Source organism: Aulonocara stuartgranti (genome assembly GCF_965226115.1).
Source record: "Aulonocara stuartgranti genome assembly, chromosome: 4".
Taxonomy (NCBI): Eukaryota; Metazoa; Chordata; class Actinopteri; order Cichliformes; family Cichlidae; genus Aulonocara; species Aulonocara stuartgranti.
This window is the reverse complement of record NC_138942.1, coordinates 37,194,869-37,216,156: the sequence shown is the minus strand read 5'-3', so window position 1 is coordinate 37,216,156 and position 21,288 is coordinate 37,194,869. Positions and strand designations below refer to the sequence as shown.

Here is a 21,288-nt window from a genome sequence, read left to right as displayed (position 1 = left end):
TCATTCTATGAACACAGTGGAAATGTTGTGTTATAGTCTCCATGTTGTTTCCAGCATCATAAATTCTTAAGTTCAGAAAATTAGATTCTTTCTTCACAGCTGAAAAACAACAACATTTATTCTCTATTGAAATCTGCATCGTCCACTCCAAAGGTCACAATCTGAAGGTAACATCTGGTTTTGTTCCCTGTGGTTAACTCTGAGCATCAGTATGGTGGGATTTATCCACTACATCCACACCACTGTGGTTCAGTGTTGTCCTGATGGAGTAACAGCAGCCAGTATGATCCAGGCTTTAGCTGCTGGGTCTCTGTGTGACCTCTCAGACTGTTTAACAGATCAGACACAAAGAGAATCAGAGCAGCTCTGTTCTTTAAAGACAAACATGAACCCACTCAGGTCACACTTTCCCCACAGATATGAGCATCACTGTCCTCAAACAGCAAATGACCAAGTCGAACATTTGGATCTTTTCTCTTTCATTGTTTTCTTTTTAATGAATCTTTGTAACAATCTGAGGATGTTTCAGGTCATATTTATCCAGGAAACACAAACATGTAAAGGAGTCATCACAGCTCTCTGACCTCGTTGCTCCAGGTTCACCACTGAAGTCTGGAACGTCGCCTTTGGACCGGTCACTCCTCACAGACGGACAGCTGGACCCTGCAGACTGTGACCTCTGACCTCTGCAGACACAAACATGATTGAAGCAGCTGTGATCACACAGACTGCAGATAATGCAGCTGTTTCCTGTCAGTAACATCCTCTTAGATTAGAGTTCAGCTTTTTACAGGAAAACTGGACAAAACTGATTTTTGTTACAAACTCATTTTCATTTCCTCTCAGCTCACAAACACAGTCAGACAATCAACCAGAGTCAACACTGATTATAATGTCAGTGCAGAATTATTTCTGTTACTCAGTGAGTTCAGCTCTCTGACCTCGTTGCTCCAGGTTCACCACTGAACTCTGGATTATAATCTTTGGACCGGTCACTCCTCACAGACGGACAGCTGGACCCTGCAGACTCTGCTCTGTCCTCCTCTTCCTCCATCATCATCTTCAGTCAGTCTGAGAGGTAAACCACAAACACTCAGTGAGTTCACATTAACAGGAGGAACCGAGTTACAGTCGCTGACCTCTGACCTGTCATGTGACCATGAAACCAGGTCAATATGTCTGTAGGTTCAGTCATCCAGGTCATGTGATCTAAGGAGCTTGGAGAGAAAAGAGACGTCTTTAAGTTTCTGGAAGACGTTTCATCTGAGAAGCTTCTTCAGCTCTAAAACCAAACGGTGGAGAGTCCCAGATATTTAAACCTGAGAGGGAAAGAAAGCATGTCGCTGACCCACCACTGATGTTATTTCAAGGAGGAAACTGAGAGCCTTTGCACCAGGAGCACAAACATCAGCTCCAGCAATGATCCACTGATGTGTTTTTATTCCATGTATGAATGTTGTTATTGACAGAGATGACGTTTGTGTGTCAGTGATGCAGTGACTGTTGTTGTTACCTGTACAGGCTGGTTAGACTCTATGAAACAGATCATACAGATCTCTGCATGTTAGAAGAGACTATTAAAGGTCATGAATGAGACAAAGGCAGGGAGGCGTCCTTTACAGCTAAACAGCAGAGTGAGAGAACAGCCAGCACCTCTACATTTATCACATTATACAGCACATGTATGATACTGACAGGGATGAGAAGAATTTAGTGATTCTGATCCCATCATTGATATTACTTATTGATTCTCAGTAGCTCTGCTCTGACAGTCACCACCATCACTGAGCAGCATATCAAAGACATTTGTGCACATTAACTGCATGTTGTGGCTCAAATGTTTGTGCATGTTGGAGGCATTTCCTCTTTGTTGTGATCAGTGTTGGTCATTACTCAAAACAGTCATTATTACACATATTACACAGAACACTTTGATTAAAAGTAATGGAGTACGTTACTTCATTACTCCTCATAACATTACTTTGATGTTACTGTGTGAAATGAACAAATGAGCATGTAACAACATAAAGCTGAGGTACAGCCCCACACACCAACACAGATCCTGATGAGGTCACGTGATGTTTCTCTGAGTGTTTATGAACACAAATCAAAGATGAAACAGCACAAAGACACTTCAAAGTGATTCTACTGTAGAAACATGAACAGGTAGAAACCTGCAGCCTGACTGCTCATCACTTTGTTACCTGTTCAAGTTCAGCAGCAGCAGCTCACTTTATCACGGTGCTGGTCTGGGGTCAGTGTTTACTCAGCTTTAACCTCACTCTGGGTTCTTGGCTAGCTTAGCGTTAGCTTAGCGTTAGCTGAACGTTAGCTGAACGTTAGCTTAGTGTTAGCATGCTGTGTGCTAGCTTAGCGTCAGAGCTCTGCAGGTGTCTCGTGTGTAAATATTAATCACAGTGACAGTAAAGGAGGTAAAGGGCTGTGACGTCATCACGTACGCTGCGTCCTCTGTGGGCTCTGAGTGAACTCAAAGTACAAACTACAAGTACACAAACACGAACGTAGCTCAGAGTGGCGGACACACTCGGCCTCGTTGGTCCAGCTGTGAGTCCGTTACCGTGAACTATGGAGCGGCAGATTTGTGCTGAACTAAGCTGCACACAGCTGATGTTAGCCAGGAAACATTACACACTGACTTTAATGGAGAGACCGGAAATACAAACACACACAGTTTGTTGTGTGAAGAAATCAAACACGAGCTGAACAAACAGTAAAGTTCCTAAAGACAAACTGTTAAAGGAGGAAACAAAGCAAACTTACAGTTTCTTCACACACCAACAACAAGCTCCACTCCACACCTGGACACTAAACACGGACACACAGGTGAGCTGCTTCCTGGAAGGAGGCGGGACTCCACCTGAAACTCAGCACAGGTGGGAGGGGCTCAGCTCTGTGTGTGCTGATGTGTTAACTTTAAAAATATGCCGTCTGACTGCTCAGACTGAGTCAGAGTAAAGTTCACATGCTGACGTGTGGAGACATGAAACCTTGTTGTAGCTGCAGGTGTGAACACACTGATCCCAGATCAGCTCTGCTGTATTTGTAACATGAACATTTCTGCTGCAAAGCTTCAAATGTTCAGCATGTTTCTCTGTTTCCAGTCTATAGATCCAGTCACACTTTCTACCTTCACCTGTGCAGTAAAGACTGAGAGCAGAGCTGAAAGCAAGCGTCCAATCAGTGAGCAGCATCAACACCTGAGCTTCATTCAGACTCTGTTATTGAAGATGTTGTTGGTACAAAGTTCATCTGCTGCTCACATGAATCCATGAAAGATTTATTTCACTGAATGTTTCTTCAAAGCTCATTTCAACCTGTTGAAGTCATGAATGAAAGTGCAGACTGAGAGTGGATCACATGATGTTTGAGGTGTGTCATGTGACATGTTCAGTATTGTCACACATGTCTAGATTGTCCCTGATATCATAACTGCTCAAACACTGATGATTATATTTGAAGAATTATTCCTGATGGCAGCAAAGTTTGAATGGAGCTCTCTGTCTGTGCTGATTTGTCGCCCTCTGGAGGTCAAAGCACAAACTGCATGATGTCACTGTAACCACCACAGTGACAGGAAGTGTTTTTATGACTGAAACACTGAAATGATGCTAACGGCTGTCGTTAGGCTCACTGACAGCAGTGCTGATGTGTTCATGTCAAACACTGGCTCAGGTCAGACTCCTTCATCCTTCTCCAGCGTGAGGCCGCCCTCAGACCCACAGGAGCTCTGACCTTTGACCTCCTGACCCTAACCATTTTAGTCTTGTTGCATCTGCAAATCCATCCAAACTGTAGCCGAGCAAAAGAAGCTGGAAGTTGTTCTATGAATGATGTTGTTGAAGGAGCTTGGAAAGAAAAGCGTCTGGACTTCTTTAAGTTGCTTGAAGAGGGACATGGACGTCTTAACGCCCACTTACATCCTGGGACATTTGATCACAGGAAATCACATGATGGGGTGGGGCTAGATCTCACAATGGGTTCACCCAAAACCTTGGCTGATTGAGACCCACACCCGTTCTCACACCGTGGCTCGTGTGATTAGGTAGAGGATCAACAGGGGCTCCGTGTCCCTGAATTTAAACTGAATCTAAACACACCGTGCACAATGCCAAGTTAGATAATGGTTAAAAGAACAAGATAAGAATAAATAAAAAGATAAAATAAGGATAAGAAATAACTTAAAAAAATAAAATAAAAAGATAAATAACTGCAAATAAGTACAAATAAGTAACTGAAGACACGTGTGGTCTGCAGATGTCGATGTACATGGATGTACATGGAGTTTAATGTGCAAAATGAACTTAGTGTGCAAAGTGACCTGATGTGCAAACTGCAGTTTGAGGTCGGTCAGCTGTTCAGGAGTCTGATAGCAGTGGGGAAGATGGAGTTGTTGAGTCTGGATGTTCTACATTTCACACTTCTGAACCTTCGTCTCGAGGGCAGAGGTGTGTCTCTCCTCTGGACTCTGTGATGGTAGCTGCTCTGCAGAGAGGGCAGCGGGGTCCTGATGATCTTCTCCACAGTTGTTATCACTCTCTGCAGGCGTTTGCGGTTTGCAGTAGTGCTGCCGTACCATGCAGTGATGCAGCTGTCAGGCTGCTCTCCACAGTGCAGCTGTAGAACCTGCTGAGGATCTTGGCCAACATACCAAATTTCCTCAGCCTCCTCAGGAAATACAGCAGCTGCTGAGCCTTCTTGACCAGCTGTGTGAGTTTGAGTCCCTCACTGACTCAAACTCCTTCAGTGACACTTGCAGCCTTGCAGATTAGTTTGCTGATCCTGATGCATCTCTGGAGCTGATGCTGTCCCCCAGCAGACAACAACAACATAGATGCTCTCACTAGTCCACTTTACCCTCTAATCACATCTCTGACATCTGCAGGTTGCTCCATAGAGACTCTTGTGCAACGCCAGGTGTTTGTGTTTGTCTGTAGGTACACATTAGATATGACCATAGACGCACACACACAAGTGAACACAGCAGCACAGATGGTTTCCACCTGCTTCCCTCTTTCTTCACACAACTGTGAGGATGATGAAGAGGTTTCAGGACGAGGTGGTCAGCAAGCACAGGATAAAGCAGGGCCATGAAACTCTCTGGTGCAGCAGATGTTTAATCAGACTCAGCTTTAGGCTTCTTTTCCCACCTGGCAGCAAAGTAACAGCTTCACTAATGTGAACAGTCACAATGTTAAACGTTTCTATATCTTCATATATTTTTATCTGTTGATGCTGCAGAATAAAGTCTGTTAACAGAGTGCAGGATGTGTAGAGCAGGTCCAGCTCTGCCTTTACTGTGTCCACTTTCATCAGCCCCTGTGAAGTGACACAGAGTGCATGTGTGTCTGTCAGCTGTTGTTTGTTGTGAAGGATGGAACAAATGAACACACACTTTTAGAGAAATCTGAAAAAGCAACACGTGCTTGGGCTCCTTCTGTGCTCGTCTTCATTAATGCTGATCTTTCTTTCCTGTTTGTTCTTTGGCACAAGCTTCAGTCTTTTCTCCCAGGGCTCCTTCACACTTAGAAACACACCTACATTCATTTATACACAAACATCATGAAACAAAGGCTTTGTAAAAGAGGACATGAGATCCTCTCTGAACAGCACATTCATATCAAACACAGGACTGAACAGGATATACTGAGTCTGTGCTGTTTTCATTGTTACTTGCTGAGTATTTTTCCAGTGTTTGAAATGTGACTCAAGTCTGATTCTTCTACTGTGTGTGAACTCTAAGCAGCTGCATTAAACAGCTGCTTTTCAAACCAGGCTCAATCCTATGACTCTGTGAATGTAAACTTTTGTCACCTGCATGAATAACAATCCTTGATCTAGTCAGGACTGCAGTGCTCCTGTGATCCCAGCTTATAGATGGAGGCTAGCATGAGAGGCTCAGCAGCTAAAGCAGCACACCTGGGTCTCCCAGCCTATTAAAAGCAGCCCTTTGCTTCACCTGCTTCACTAAACATTATTATTATTATTTAAGCAGAGTGGTGTGATTCATGTAGGCATTGCTGTGTGACAGGAGGACTTTTCTTGAAACAGCTCGTGTGACGTGAGCTGACGTAAAAACAGTGATGTTAGCTTGATTCTCTTGGCTAAAACTATTTTAAAAAGAGGGTCAATCATGCAAATCTGCCAATAGAAGCCAAAGTTACAGCCCCTCAGAGTTTAAAGAGAAAAGGCCCGTTTCCAACACTCGGTTGTGCAAAGGGAAACAGGCCCACAGTGCCTGAGTGTGTGGGTAATTCTTCAAATAATATTCAAAAGCAAACATTTTTAAGCATGTAAATAAAATTCAATCATTTCTGCTCTTCAATACCTAAGAAATGAAAACTGGCAGATGGTCCCAAAATGTGAAACGCCTGGCTATCTGTGCATTTAGTGCTGCAAGTTTTCACTGTTTACCTTCAGAAGCATAAATCTCTGCACAGATAATGTTCATATGTGGATTCCTGGTTTTCTGCAGTTAATTGTGACCCAAAGCGTATTTTTAAAGTGGTTCCAGGCAATAAAGTCTAAAAATAAATACATCTACTTCCTTTTTCTGTGTTCCAGCCTCAGTGACTCTGACACAGTGCTGTAATATTTACACCTCTGATGAAAACAGAGTTTGTAGTTGCAGAGAAATACTCGACTCATTTTGGGCATTTACGAGCAGGAACCTCAGAAAGCCCCTCGCTGCTTCACTGGTTAAGAAGCAAAGCAAACATTAGTTCACAGTGATGTTAATTAAGGCCCAAAGTTTAGGAACGAACGTCAGCACTTCACTAATGAATGTAATGCTGATTCATGTGCTTGTTTTGTAATGTGCATGTTGTGCGTTGCTATTTCCCATATTCTTTGGCACTGATAGATGAAGAGTCTCAGGCAGGACCGAGGCTGCCAGCTGCTGACAGTGAGCAGGGAGAGAGCAGCAGAAGCTGGGCAAGAGCAGGGCACCTTCAGCCCCCTTCATCAGTCAGAAATCATTTGGGTGTCTGTGTGAAATGTCTGGTTTTTAAAATCTTTTTGTAGACATATTTATTAAATGTTTAACAATTATATAGAAGAAAGACAATGTAAAGAACAAAACATGACAAAACAAAAATGAGTTGAAGTTATGAACTGTTTCTGAGAGACAAATAACACCAGGATCCTTTTTGTGTAGCTGACAGCTGGTAACTGTGCAGGGGCGGGTCTAGCAAAGTGTTGCCAGGGGGGCAGGTAGGGCATTAACAGGGAGAGGGGGGCACAAAGAAATACTTTTCTTTCTTATTCTCATTTAAAATGTCGAGCTTTTAATAAATAATTATCTGAATCTTACAACAAACGTTTTCATCTGATGTAAAATGTATAGAAATCCATTATTGTACATAGTCATTTTTTAGGGTCCCATCATAATTTCTTCAGAAGTAAGTACTGCATATGATGCCAGTGTTTCCCACATTTTCTAGATTCTGCACCAGTACTGTGTGTAAAATGCATCAAAAAGTCCGTTTGATTCTTTCTCAGCTGTCTTTCTGTCTCCTTTCACTTTTTAAAGGTTGCCATGTTAGAAAACATATTTTGCCCTGCCGTGCTGTTTATTGATGTGGCAAATGAAAGGTTTATGAAAACATATCTAAATCTGTCATCAGTAATCAGCAATGATCATGTCTCACCTCTAGTCTCTGTCTTAATGTCAGGTTTCCACCGTGTGTTGTAGATGTTCAGGAGGTTAACTCGACCAACAGTCTACTTCCTGTTTAGAATACCAGGACAGGGAGGATGGTGCAGGTTTAAGTTTATTAGACTGATGCATGTATACCAACAAGACAGCGTCCATCACTGTGACAACAGCGTTTGTTTTCATTCAAAGGCTTCATGGTTTTTCCTTTAATACCTGGGGGGCCGGTCTCCAGTCAAAATGCCCGGGACCATTTTTTGTCCCAGTCCAGCCCTGGTGTCAGATCTGCATGCAGTGTCAATGAGACGATCAACAACAGATCAGACAAAACACTCAGGCGGACACTCCTCTGTAGAAGGAAACATGGAAAGTGTGAGGTAATCAGTGCACAACATCACTTTGTATTTCAGGCTGTTTTTATATAGAACTTCAGCACCAATGTAAAAGTTCTGGTTTGAGGAAGATGAAGAACATTTTCAGGAAGGATGCCGTCTGCAAGCAGAGCTGCTTGAACCTCAGCGCTGAGGTCCAGACTACTTCCTGTGAAGCCACGTGATGTAAATCTGCTGCTGTAACTTCACAGTTTACTGAAGCTAAATGCAACTGAAGGAAACGGTTTCCAGGGCCTAATCCGTGGATCGACTTCCTCCGAGGCGTGGACGTCTATCAGCAGAGAATGTACCTTAGTCTGTAACACAGTCAAATATATTCTCAAGTAATATTCAAGCATACCATTCAGCGTGTTAGTACGAGCTCGGGAGCAGCTTGGGAGAACAAGAAAACAGAGACTGCTTTAGATTGTCTTCCCAAATTGACTCAACTTTATTCTCAAGTACAACAGTTTATATAGAGGGACAAATTCATGAGTCAGCACATTATCAGTTTAAACCAGTACAGACCAAGATAAGGGAGCGTCTTCCTGCCCTTGGGTGAAGAAGCATCCTTTGTATAGTGTATCAGTTCAGCTACAATTGTGATTATCTCAGCGACATATTTTCAAGGCACAAAACGAAGAGTTCTTACATTAGTGAAATCTGAAACAAACCATTTGGCCTTCAAGAGGCGTCTAAAAGATTAAGAAACTAATGTAGCTGAGGGAGTGATCTCTGTGGTATTTCAACCTTGTACCAGCCTGTGATTCTCACACATCAATTCTTGGGTCAAAGAGAAAAATAACTAAAACAAAGGGGCCTTATTGAATGACAGAGTTTTCCTGCATAATGTCACTATAAAACAATATCCAGTAAATGCTCCCATGGTACTAAAATACCTAACAGTTCCCCTCTTTTATTATTTTTAAAAATAATAACTCAAATAGAAAGGAAAAATCACAAATGTAATAACATAATATAAAAAGCAAATCATAAAATGTAATAGTTCACAACCTAATGTTCAATATACACATCAGGAACATCATTGGTAACATCTGGCACATCCTCAGGATCAATTTGTGCTAATTGCAAATACATTGAAGTAGCTGTACTAGTAGCTATATGGGTTATCATTGAGCGTACACAGGGTATCATGGTTTATTGGTGGTGTCTGTGTTGCTTTCTACTGATTTTAGAGAACGTGACGAGTGTACTAGGTGGGTGTCTTGCCAAGTGGAGCATGAGGTATTGTCAGCAAAATGTGGCTTTGCAGAAATGTGAACAGGGTTGCAGTTTACAATACGAAATAGTAAATAAAAATCCTAAGGTTAATGCAGTAGATATGATTAATAACCTAAATATATAAAAAAGACAGTTCTTTAGTCGTCTCCTGGCCTGGTCCCAGGTTCGAGAGACACCGTATAAGCGTCGTGTGATGACAATGGGCATTTCATTTTCTCCATTATCAGGATGAAACGAGTCTATCTTTATCAGGTTAGACATTGTGTGGTACTCTAGGCTTTCTGTTCCTGCTGGATGTTCGAGTACCTTGTTGTTGTTCTTTCAGGCGTTGTGTGTTAATCAGTGATTGTGTGTGTGTAGGTGGATTGGATCCGGGCGTTGGCTCGCCTGAGTCGTCATCTACTTGATCCGACGCCTTAGGTGGTTTGGTGGGGCTGGTCTTAACCCTGCTGGCATGAATCCACTGAGGTTGTCCGTCTGTTAGGATGCTGGTTCTCGTCACTGCAAGTACAGTCTGGGGGCTGGAACACGCGGCCTCCCCGAGTGCCCTTGGTTTTAGCGACTTTACCAACACCGCATCTCCTGGTTTCCACGGATGGGTTGGATCTATGGAAGGGAGAGGCTGAGAGAGACAAACTTTCTGATAGTTATTATTCAGTGTTTCTACCAGGTTATGAACATAGTCAGACAATGCAGTGTCTATGTCCCCTTCCAATAGCGGTGCCCCTCTGGAGGCTGACCATGGTGTTGGAAACGGTCTTCCCATGATTATTTCAAATGGAGATAATTTGGTTGCTGCGGATGGAGTCATTCTAATCTCGCAGAGGATTTGAGGAAGTAGTTTGATCCAGGTCATTCCTGTTTCTATCATTGCTTTAGTCAGGCGATTTTTTATGGTCCTATTCATTCTTTCTACAACTCCTGAACTCTGAGGATGGTATGGCACATGATATTTCCAGTCTATTCCTAGAGTTTTAGCACACTTTTGAATTACTTCTGATGTGAATGAAGGTCCTCTATCACTGTTAATTTGGTGAGGTATTCCAAATCTGGGTATTATTTCATTGCATTCTATCATATATTTTTTACAGGACTTTTTAATCAGCCTACTTTCCTTATCACAAATAGTATTTAACATTTCTACTGACCTGTTTTCTGGCGATAATCGTTCGGGATAGGGCTCCGGAAATACATTAGGATGCATTAAACTTATAGTTCTTAAGTTCGAGACGAAATCAGTCACGTAAGCACTTCCGCATGTTCTGGATACGTAATCATGGAAGTCTTCATTGATTCGCGAGCGTGGGTTAAACGTAACCGGAAGTGGGAGTCGTACGGAGCCGCTATTTGTGATTTTATATTTTATTTTTTTCGGTTTTACAGTTAATTTTGATTTTTTTATCGGACCCGTCTAAGGTCTTTGAATTATTCTGACCCATGGTCAGTGATTTCCAGAGGGGTTTAGACGCTTGAAGGATTTAAGTTAGTTTTTATTTTTGCTGTGGCACACCTGAGGTTACTTGACTTTTTGCTAGCAATTTTATCTTTTTAGTGAGCAACTTCTCACTTTTTAACGAGCAACTTCTCGTTTTATGACCCCAGGCAACTTCCTGTGTCCTTTCTGCTGGTGAGCAACTTCTTAGTTTATGACAGCAGGCAACTTCCTGTGTCCTTTCTGCTTTTATTTACAAAACAACAGGCAACTTCCTGTGTTTCTATGTGGGCCACTAACGAAGGCTCCCCAGCGTATCCCACTTGTTACTATGTGGGCCACTGAAGAAGGCCTCGTCAGCGTATCCCGTTTCTATGTGGATCACTGAGAAAGGCATAACACAGTCTTATAAAATAAAAGACGAGTGCCTACCTTCGTCAGGATCCCACTTCTGACACCAAAATTGAAGGAAACGGTTTCCAGGGCCTACTCCGTGGATCGGCTTCCTCCGAGGCGTGGACGTCTATCAGCAGAGATTGTACCTTCACCTATCAGCAGAGAATGTCCCTTAGTCTGTAACACAGTCAAATATATTCTCAAGTAATATTCAAGCATGCCATTCAGCGTGTTAGTACGAGCTCGGGAGCAGCTTGGGAGAACAAGAAAACAGAGACTGCTTTAGATTGTCTTCCCAAATTGACTCAACTTTATTCTCAAGTACAACAGTTTATATAGAGGGACAAATTCATGAGTCAGCAGATTATCAGTTTAAACCAGTACAGACCAAGATAAGGGAGCGTCTTCCTGCCCTTGGGTGAAGAAGCATCCTTTGTGTAGTTTATCAGTTCAGCTACAATTGTGATTATCTCAGCGACATATTTTCAAGGCACGAAATAAAGAGTTCTTTCATTAGTGAATTCTGAAACAAACCATTTGGCCTTCAAGAGGCGTCTAAAAGATTAAGAAACTAATGTAGCTGAGGGAGTGATCTCTGTGGTATTTCAACCTTGTACCAGCCTGTGATTCTCACACATCAATTCTTGGGTCAAAGAGAAAAATAACTAAAACAAAGGGGCCTTATTGAATGACAGAGTTTTCCTGTATAATGTCACTATAAAACAATATCCAGTAAATGCTACCATGGTACTAAAATACCTAACAGCAACGTTACCATATAATCTGTTTTCAACAAAGGTTTCACTCCGTCCGGTGTTGATGGAATGATTCAGGCCGTACTCGTCAGGCTTCCCGTCGACCACACGCATTTCAGTCACAAACCCCGTGACTGACAACAAGGGAAACAGCAGAAGAAAAGATGTGAAAAATACTGGATGATGATGATGGAGGATTAACCGCGGTGGTTAAACTGTTTCCTGTCTTTGTGGGCGTACTCACAGGGAAGTTTCCAGGCACGTCAGTCTTGGTGGCTAAAGTCTCCATTTTCCAACATGTATCGCTACAGGTGCAAAGACACAACATTAATCATCAGTGTAAATATTTTAATGCTGTCCAAACGGTGTTTGCTTTGTCTGTCCTCTCACGCTCACAGAGGAAACGAGGACGCCACCTTCAACCCATCTTCAGTTGGCTCAACCATGGCCGGACTTCCTGTTGGCTTTGTGACAGCAAACCACTTGAAATGAGAGCAAACTGCAGTCAAGCACCACTTACAGCAACCTGTGGACACGCAAATGGAAAGCACTGAGAATCATACAGAAGCATAAGAGCTGTTTATTGTAACACGTGTGTGTGTGTGTGTGTGTGTGTGTGTGTGTGTGTGTGTGTGTGTGTGTGTGTGTGTGTGCACATTAATAACACACTGATGTATGTTAGTTTGATTTATGCTATATCTGAGAAAACAACTGCAGAATTTTACATCAAAGTTTCCAAAGCTGATGTTTTGTTGTTCACTCTGTTTTATATTCATATAGTTTGTTGTTTTTAAATCAGTGGACAAAATAAATATTATCTCACAAAATCCAGGGTGAAACATAACCAAATAACCTAAATGGTGAAGTCATTATAGAAGTACATGTTGCAAAGGTCAGCCTCCTGTATAGACTGCTAAACTGTCTGGGGGGGCCCTGCCTGTCCTCGTTGGATAAGCTCCACCCCTTTTCCATAAGACGGAGACATTTGTATGAAAATAGATGGGCAGTAAAATAAAAAATATTATGGATGACTCTGTAAATCAAAGTCGGCCTGAGGCAGAAGCAGAAACCATGAGGAGCACAGCACCACTCCCAGAAGGGCACGAAGTGAAGCCATAGCTGCTGAAGAGTGAAGACGTGATGATGGAGGAGATCACAGATGAAGATCTGCTGCCTGCTGACTCTTTATATAGAAGAGTGAGACTATCTCCCCACCAGCAGCTGCACTTATACAAACCCCAGGTGCTGGGATGGCTTTGAACATGTGACATTTTCTGCAAACACATGGACAGTTTCATAAGCACAAAGATTATTCCTGCAGCGGCAGAATCGTATCCACTGTGTGAGAGGTGAACGTCAGACAGTTCTTAGAAAATGTAGTTTCTCTTTAAGCTTTTAACGTCTCTTTTACCCCCATTTGTCTAAAACTACTTGACAGCCCTTCATGTCAGAGGTTTATTACCTGTGCAGGATGGAGCACATGGTCTCAGTCAGGCTGGACACGATCACTCCTACAGGAAGTAAATGTGATTTTATTTCACCTGTGAAATGATGAAAAACAGCAGAATAGCTCACGCTAACAAACGGGTGTTGAAATGTTTCATTTTCTGCTGTTTCACAGGTCAAAAAGGGCGTCGAAGCAAACTGAAGCTGAGCTGCTGCTGCTGTTGTAGTGCAGCATCTGCTGTGTGCTTCATCAGAGAACCTTCTGTACACAGCAGACAGAGGCTGCTGCCACTGAAGTCCATCTGCTAGAGAGCTTTAAACACTGGTTATTGAAGTGGCTTTGATGATACTGATACACAGTCTTTGCTGCTGTCACAGGACAGGGATCCACCAGGGAGTAGTTGTCAGGATAAAGAGCCTTCGCTTCTCTAAATATAAACTGGATACTTGTAGGAAACTTTGGGAAGCAGCATTTTTCCTCATATCGTCTAAACTGAAGTTAGCTCAGGTGCTTCTTCCATACTTGCTCTGCAGAAAGCCAAAGAGTTTGGAGCTCTGCAAACATTTGCAGCACAGCTGGATGTTTGTAACTTTGGTCACCTCTGTATCATCCCTCAGATTCTTTCTGCACAGCTTTGAAACCACGACAGCACGAGTGATGCTGAGGAGACGTCCAGTTTAAACAGACCTTTATTCCTGGAACACAAACACATGAAGTGATGCTGCTAAAGAAGAACATTTAATCGCACTAATGAATCAAGCATCTGTTTGTCTGTCAGTCTGTCTGTCAACAGTTCCTCTGATCGACTTCAGACTTGGTGGGTATTTTGTTTTTGCAGCGGTCAAAGTCGATCAGCGTGTTGCTTTGTCTGCTGTAAATCTGCCTGTACAAAGGGAAACATGCATGTTTTAGATGCAAACTCACAACATGGCTGCATTTTTGTGATTATGTGTATTTTATATTGATTTATTCTATTATGTTTTGTATATGAATCTTTACAAGTGTGTCGATACAAAGGCTTGATTAAAACAAAGGTCTCAGCTGTGCTGTTAGGGATGCTCTCATATTTGTTTCAAATGTAATAAATCAAAGGATTTCAGGCTTTTCATCCTTTTTATTTGTTTGGTTCTAACAGCAGCTGGATAAAAACATGCAGGTGATGAATATAATTGTGTGATATTATGAGCATTGTGAATAAAGAAAGAGCAGAGATAGTAAAAAGGAAACAGGTGATGGACGTGAGATTTTCAGAACAAAAGCTCCTCAGTGAGACGATCACCTGGACACAAGGTCAGGCAGCTGGGACTCATCTAGAGAGCAAAATGGAAAAGTGATCTGTGCAGAACATCACTGTTGATTGCAGTTATTTACATCAGACTTCTTCTCTGAGATAAGAGCACCGTTTCTGGGAAAGATGACAGTATTTCCAGGCTGGATGCTGTTTGCAGGGAGAACTGAATGAAAGTCTCCTGCACCTCAGCGCTGAGGTCCACACCTGTGAACACAGATGAGGTCAATCTGCTGCAGCACGTAGAGCTTTACTGATCAGCAGGTTCAAAGGATTCAGCAGAGCGTAGAGTCAGAGCTAAATGCCACATCACCATAGAGTTTGTTAACAACAGCTTTCTTTGCCCTTTGTCTCGATGGACTGAATCAGGGATACTCGTCATACTTCACCTCAACCACGTCACTGAGAGACCCCAGCCTGACACAGCAGCAGAGATGATGAAAGCAGAAACAGCAAACAGATGCTTCAGTTGTGTTTCTCTCTGTGTGTGCGCTCACGCCCACTTGTGTGTGTGAACTTTCCACGTACCTCAGCTTGTTTCTCCAACATGAGCCATCAGGGCTGAAAAACATCACTAACACATGAATTCTTTCTCTTTTTGTTATCACCTGTGATCATGTGTCTCATGTTTCTGTCATTCACCAGTTCTTGTAGAGTTACGTGTAACTAGACTTCTGTGGGACGTAAATGATTGTTTTGTATGCAGATCTGTACAAAGGATGTAAACACTTGATTACAAAGGAGATCTCAGCTGTGTTGTTGTGGATGGACTTCAACGTATTTGTTAAAAAAGAGAATAAAGCAAAGTGTTTTAGCTGTTTGGGAGTTTTTGTTTGATTCCATTCAGTTTTATTTCTATGGAGTCAAATAATAAGAAAGGCTCTAGAACAGCCCTGAGTTTGTCCAGGTGACACTCCTCTGAAGAACAAAGACAAAGAGGAAGAAGGGGACTCGTTTTCAAGTCTTGTTTCTTTCAAAATAAAAGCTGAAATGTTTTGGAAGCATGATAATATTTCAGCCAGGATGCCGTCTCCAAGGAGACCTGCACCTCAGCGCTGAGCTCCACATCACGCCCTGTGAAAGCACAGATATAAATCTGCTGCAGTGAGAAGAACTTTACCCAACACAAGTGTAGAAGTAGACATTTGACTTTACCTACAACCTGTTAACAACAAAGCTTTCATTGCCTCTGCTGTTGATGTCATGTAGGACTAATCATACTTCACATCAGCCATGCACACGTCAGAGGATCTCCAGGCTCTCAGTAATAAAGCCAAGCAGATGATGTGAACATAGCAATAGTAAAACATGCATCATAATCAGCTGTATGTGTCGACTATGTGGCACCTCAGTCTTGTTGGCATGAAGAAAAGTTGTGTAACATGTAGCATAAGGGCTGCAAAGACATCATGTAGACAGCAGTCGTCTGTTAGTCGTAACGTATCTCCTGTTAAAGAGTTAAATGTGCGTTCTCCATCTCTGTCCTCTCACAGCTCGCCGTACACCAACTCCAGCTGTGGTAACCATGGCTGTGCCCATCAACACGCTGAAGCTGAGACGCCACCCGTCACTATGGCGACTCCAATAGGGTTACCTGTCAGCTGTGGACGCATGAAAGGAAAACAGCAGAAACACAGACATGTTTACTGGAACATTTCCTATTGACAGCTTTATGGAAAAGTGGGTTTAAACACTTTTCTATGTTTTATTTTGTTTATTTATGGATTTATTGTGAAAGGAATTTCAAAGTTTTAATTTGACCTTTCCCCTGTTTTTCATACAGACTGGAGACGAATGGATGGTGCTTTCTTTGTTTGTCTAAAGATAATGAATAAAACTCTACACACATCTTAAACCACCCTCGTTTCTATATATTTTGTTATATAAATGGAAAGTATATAAGACACAAACTGAGCTTATATGATACTAAGGACCCTGGAGGTCAGTCCACCTTTATAATTCAGCACAGCCTGGAGTCTTGGTCTTTTCTTGGATGTTGGTTCCCTTTGTTTCCATCCTCTGTTAAGATGTTTCAGTAATGTTGAGGTCTGGGGAGGCCAATCCATGGCTGACGTCCTGTGATGCTGCATTAGCAGTTTGTTCATAGTGAAAAATGAAGCCACTGCCAATCAGACATTTGCACAGTGGATCAACTTCTGATGGTACTGTCCTGAATTCCACACCTATAATATGTTTGCACGTACTGATGAATATGTGCAGCTGATTTTCAGTCCAGTTCCTGTGTGACAGACGCCAGTCTTTCTGCCTGTGTCCTTCCTTAACAATAGAGCCATCCTTCCACTGAGACTGTTTCTGATGAGGCTTCACTGAGCAGTAGATGGATCCCTCAGCTCATCTAATCGTCCTATTTCTAACACATGACTGTCAGAAACTGTTAATCTGCTGCAGCTCTTTAACTCCTCCACTTCTTTTTTTGTAATCTCTTAGTTTCCTCATCTTTTAAGGTGGCACTGCACACCAGATCCAAAGTCAACATGCTGTTATATGATGGAGTTGAACCTGTAATGGAGTTTGATTTAAACCAATCAGCAATTAAGTGAATGATGATGAGCAAAGATGGTGGAGGTGGTGGATGAAGACCCGGACAGCTGTGGTTGGCTCCTCGTATAGAGCAGAGTGAGGTTGTGTTTGCACATTATTATAAAACCATGTTCACCATATATTTTAGCTGCAGACAATAACATGATTTCTTTGCTGTGGTGATTTTATTCCACTTTGGTAAAATGGGAAACCATCATTTCTTGCTGTAATTCACACATTATTCCAAGAGCCTCAACACGAGCCTTGTAGTCCGACCATATATAGACAAATCAATAGTTGTGTTTGTAACAGCTCATGAACATGAATCGTTCCACATTACTTTGAAATCATTGTAAACTAAACTGGAATAAATGAGTGTTTATATATAGTTTTGTCTCAGCTGTTCATACACAGTGTTTCAGTTCTTATCAGAGTCCCACCGTCTCACTGTGGTGAACCTTTAGCTCTGTTGGAAGCGTGTTGTTAGACCAGGTTTCCCTCATTTAAAAATAATCTCTCATTAGAAATGGACATGATGTCTAAGACATAGAAATGCTTATTATGGGTTCACTTGATGTCACTGAAAAGATGCACATGGGTAACGTGCAGGCCATCCAGCTCCGAGGTTTATCTCCTCACCTCGAGTCTGCGACACTCTCTCCGTGTCCTCTCAGATAAGGGCGCGCACATTTCTGCACCATCTTCTAAATTACAAAGAGCGATTCACAAAACAGAAGCTCACAAAACACTCATCACAAACCAAAAATGGCTCCACTGAGCGTCAAACTGTCACCAGAATTACTGATAATCTAAAGACTCACAGAACTCATTTTGTCTCATTGTGTGTGAGTTTGAGACATAAGTGCATGATCATAATACTGTGTAGTTAGATGAGACAGAGCTGATGCTTGCTCTTAATTATCCTCTTCATGTTTCCCGAGCCTCAGCAGTGGAAGCTACCATGGATAGAAAGACTATGACTCATCTTAAATCTCAAATCTTTGTCTCCAAAGAGCTGCTGATGTGTCCGATATGATCCACAAGCTTAAACTAGGATTATAAGTGTGTGCAGTGATGTGTGTGAAACCTCTGAGGACTCACACGTGTGTGCTTCAGCCCACACACACATATGAAGCACTGCGACCTCACACAGAAGTGTTTTACACATCCAGCCTGAATCCTGATCATTTCTACAGTTTATTAAGTTCAGCTTCACCTGAACATCAGTGATGAAGCTGCTCTGACTCCATCACAGCTCACAGCTGTTGGAATGAGTCAAACAATGAAGAAGGTTCAGAAACAGCTGATGATTTTACAGAAACATGATGCAAACATGAAAATGGACACATGATTTTTTATTAACAGACACTGTTTATGTTTCACTGTGCATGACGTCATCAACACTGACACCAGGGGGCGCTCATCACCAGCCTGAGGAAGTGTGATAAGGGAGGGAGACGCAGTGTTGTGTGTACTGCAGTCGGACAGAAGGAAAAACTTCCTCCTGAAAACATTTTCATCCTTCCCAAAAGTGTTTGAGTCAAATGTTACAAATATATAAATACAATAAAACACAGGGTCTTACATAAAATTAGTGATGCAGTTGTGCACTGAGCACCTTTCCAATGTTCCTTCCTCAGATGAGTCCAGCTGCTGAACACATTAACATCTGTATGTAAATGTAGCCGAGAACCAACCTGAGCACTGCTGGGAAAATACAAAGGCAACCATCAAAGTGCTGTATTATCTTATTTATTCTGAATGTTGACTTAGATCCACACCACGATTTATGAAACTATAGAACTAAAATAACAACAATCGTCTGCTTCTTTAAAATTTCTTTCATTACATCAAACCAGTGAAAACTGAAAAAAACAAAGAGCTGTTAGCATGTTCAGACCAACTTTGAGACAGAGACTGTAAAGTTCTGCACTTTAAATCCTGCCTGTGTTCCTGCAAATGATTCACACTGAAAGTATCTTAGTTTAGTATTGAGTGAGCCACAAAGCAGCCTGATAGCTTTAAAACAGTAAAAGTAAATGAAATTGACAGTTTCAGTGTAGCTGGATCTATTATTGGGGGGTCATGACCCCCGTAACCCTGCCTGGTCCTGAGGTCAAATCCACCATCTTTGTTTCAGAGCTTCATGTTCTCCCGTGTTTGTGTGCGTCCTCTCCGGTACTCCGGCTTCCTCCCACAGTCCAAACACATGCAGTTAGTGGGGTCAGGTTAGCTGTGAGTGGTTGTGTCTCTGTGTTATTCCACCTTAATCAATGACTTCCTGTTAGCATGAAGTGCTTCTGTAGGACTGATGTCATTTTCATGGTTGGATCATTTAAATGAAGCTGGACTCAGATGCAGTAAATAAGCTGATTGATCATTAATGAATAAAGCTGGTCAAACACATCACGTGGACACATGTGATTGTGTGTTGTAGTATTGATCCCAATGCTGGTATCAGTCCTGGATCAATAACACTGGATGGATGCGTTCAGCATGGAGCCCTGAGCTGTGTTACAGACAAACATGGAAACTGACAGGTCTGTGTCATTCACAGTCTGTAACACTTCTAAACAACAGAGGCTGACCCAAGTGCCTCAGAGCCAGGCACGCTCACATCACAGCTCTCTAAATAAGCCAGTTTCAAAATAAGAGCTGAAAGCTGTGTTTGCTTGTGTTAGCTTATTATTGTGGAGACTAACATTCAGTGATCATGTGTTCAGACTCATAATGATTACTCTCAGAAATCCTGATCTTTGTATTTACTGTGTGTTGGATCAATAACTGAGATTCATGGTATCACACAGCTGTGCTGCTGCTGATGTCAGCACATCTGGAACAATACGAGGTATCTGCTACCAGACTGAGCAGGACGTGAGACCTGTGGACTGTTTAAAGCTGTCCCTCCACAGCTCACTCAGACCTGATCCACACCTCAGTGATATTCTCTGACTTCCTCAGTAGAGACAGAAACCATTCAGATCTGGGACCATCAGCTGACTGATGATGTCACACAGACTGTGTTTTTCAGGAACAGTGATTCTGATGTGAGCCTGCTAGCTGACAGCAGACCTGATGAAAGCACATGTTCACATCTGTGAGGACAGACTGGACTCTTTGACTGCACCTTGGTTCTCCTCAGAGGTCTGTACAGGAGCATGTCCACCCCCACTGAAGATCTCAGTCACTGTGAAACATAGAAAGCTGCTTGTGTGGCCTCTGCCTCACATGTAGATACAGCTACAGGTTTCTCTGTCAGTCAGACTGAAACAGTGTCCTGATGCTGCATCATTCAGCTCTGTGCCCCAGTCAGCATCACTGGGAGCTACCAGTGTTTCTGCCCTTTTCCTGTAACACTACACTCAGCACAGGCTCAGCTGGTATCCAGTGTTGGACTTTGGCTTCAGCTGCTGTGATAGATCCTCTAACATAGATCAGCTCTGCTACATGTTGTTAGATAAGTGCAGCTGCTGTCATGTCCTGATGTTTCTCTGGCTCAGCAGCTTCTCCATCAGAGGTTCACATGGAGCTGATCCAGTATCTCCAGTAACTGTGTTCTGTGCCTCACTGGTTCATCCTTCTGTCTGTGTGACGTCAGTCAGATGTTGAAGTTAAACTCTGTAATCTTCACTGTGTCACAGAGTTCAGTGAGTCCCGTTATTCACAGTATCAATCAGATCATCAGAGAACAGCTGATCAGCAATCAGTGGTGCCAACAGCGCCTCCTGTGGTGAGAGGATGCAATAATGCAATGTAGCATTTTTCCACTCAACACTTGCAGTCATGGAAACTGTCTGTTGGATCTGTGTGACGTTGCTTTCTTGGTCAGAGTTCCTCACAAATGTCCAGATGATTCTTCTAATGAGGCGTCGACCATGTTTGCAGCTCTTTGGAAGAAAACGTCGCCCTTTGCCATCCTTACTTTTCTTTGACTTCTTCAAATGCAGCTGAACTCCAGCTGGTATTTTCTTGGACTTTGCAGCTGTTTCTGGTCATCAGTTCATTCCTGCAAACCTCTGAAGCTGAACAACAATGATGCTGCATTGCTGGCTGATCCCAAAAGGTTGATTCTGTTCATCTGGACGTTTTCAGAAACGTTTGCTCACTGATCAGGTGACTTCTTCAGTCTCAGCTGACTGCAGCT

At 42.5% G+C, this 21,288-nt stretch overlaps 1 protein-coding gene and 2 long non-coding RNA genes across 3 annotated transcripts in view; all 3 read right to left on the bottom strand.

Moving 5' to 3' along the window:
• LOC309704923 (uncharacterized protein) overlaps nt 1–21,288 on the bottom strand; it is a 535,689-nt gene that overhangs the window by 419,581 nt on the left and 94,820 nt on the right. The window contains exon 4 of the mRNA XM_082530433.1: nt 585–686. Coding sequence (XP_082386559.1) covers nt 585–686 — 102 coding nt within the window. The remainder of the gene's footprint in view (nt 1–584; nt 687–21,288) is intronic.
• Nucleotides 11,042–12,461, bottom strand: LOC309705035. Its single transcript, XR_014276445.1, has 4 exons — nt 12,265–12,461; nt 12,113–12,173; nt 11,889–12,002; nt 11,042–11,290 (listed from the first exon to the last, which is right to left on the bottom strand). It is a non-coding gene; the product is annotated as an uncharacterized lncRNA (long non-coding RNA).
• Nucleotides 21,259–21,288, bottom strand: part of LOC309705065 — a 1,327-nt gene continuing 1,297 nt past the window's right edge. The window contains exon 2 of the long non-coding RNA XR_014276474.1: nt 21,259–21,288. This exon is cut by the window's right edge and continues 979 nt beyond it. This is a non-coding gene — a long non-coding RNA (uncharacterized lncRNA).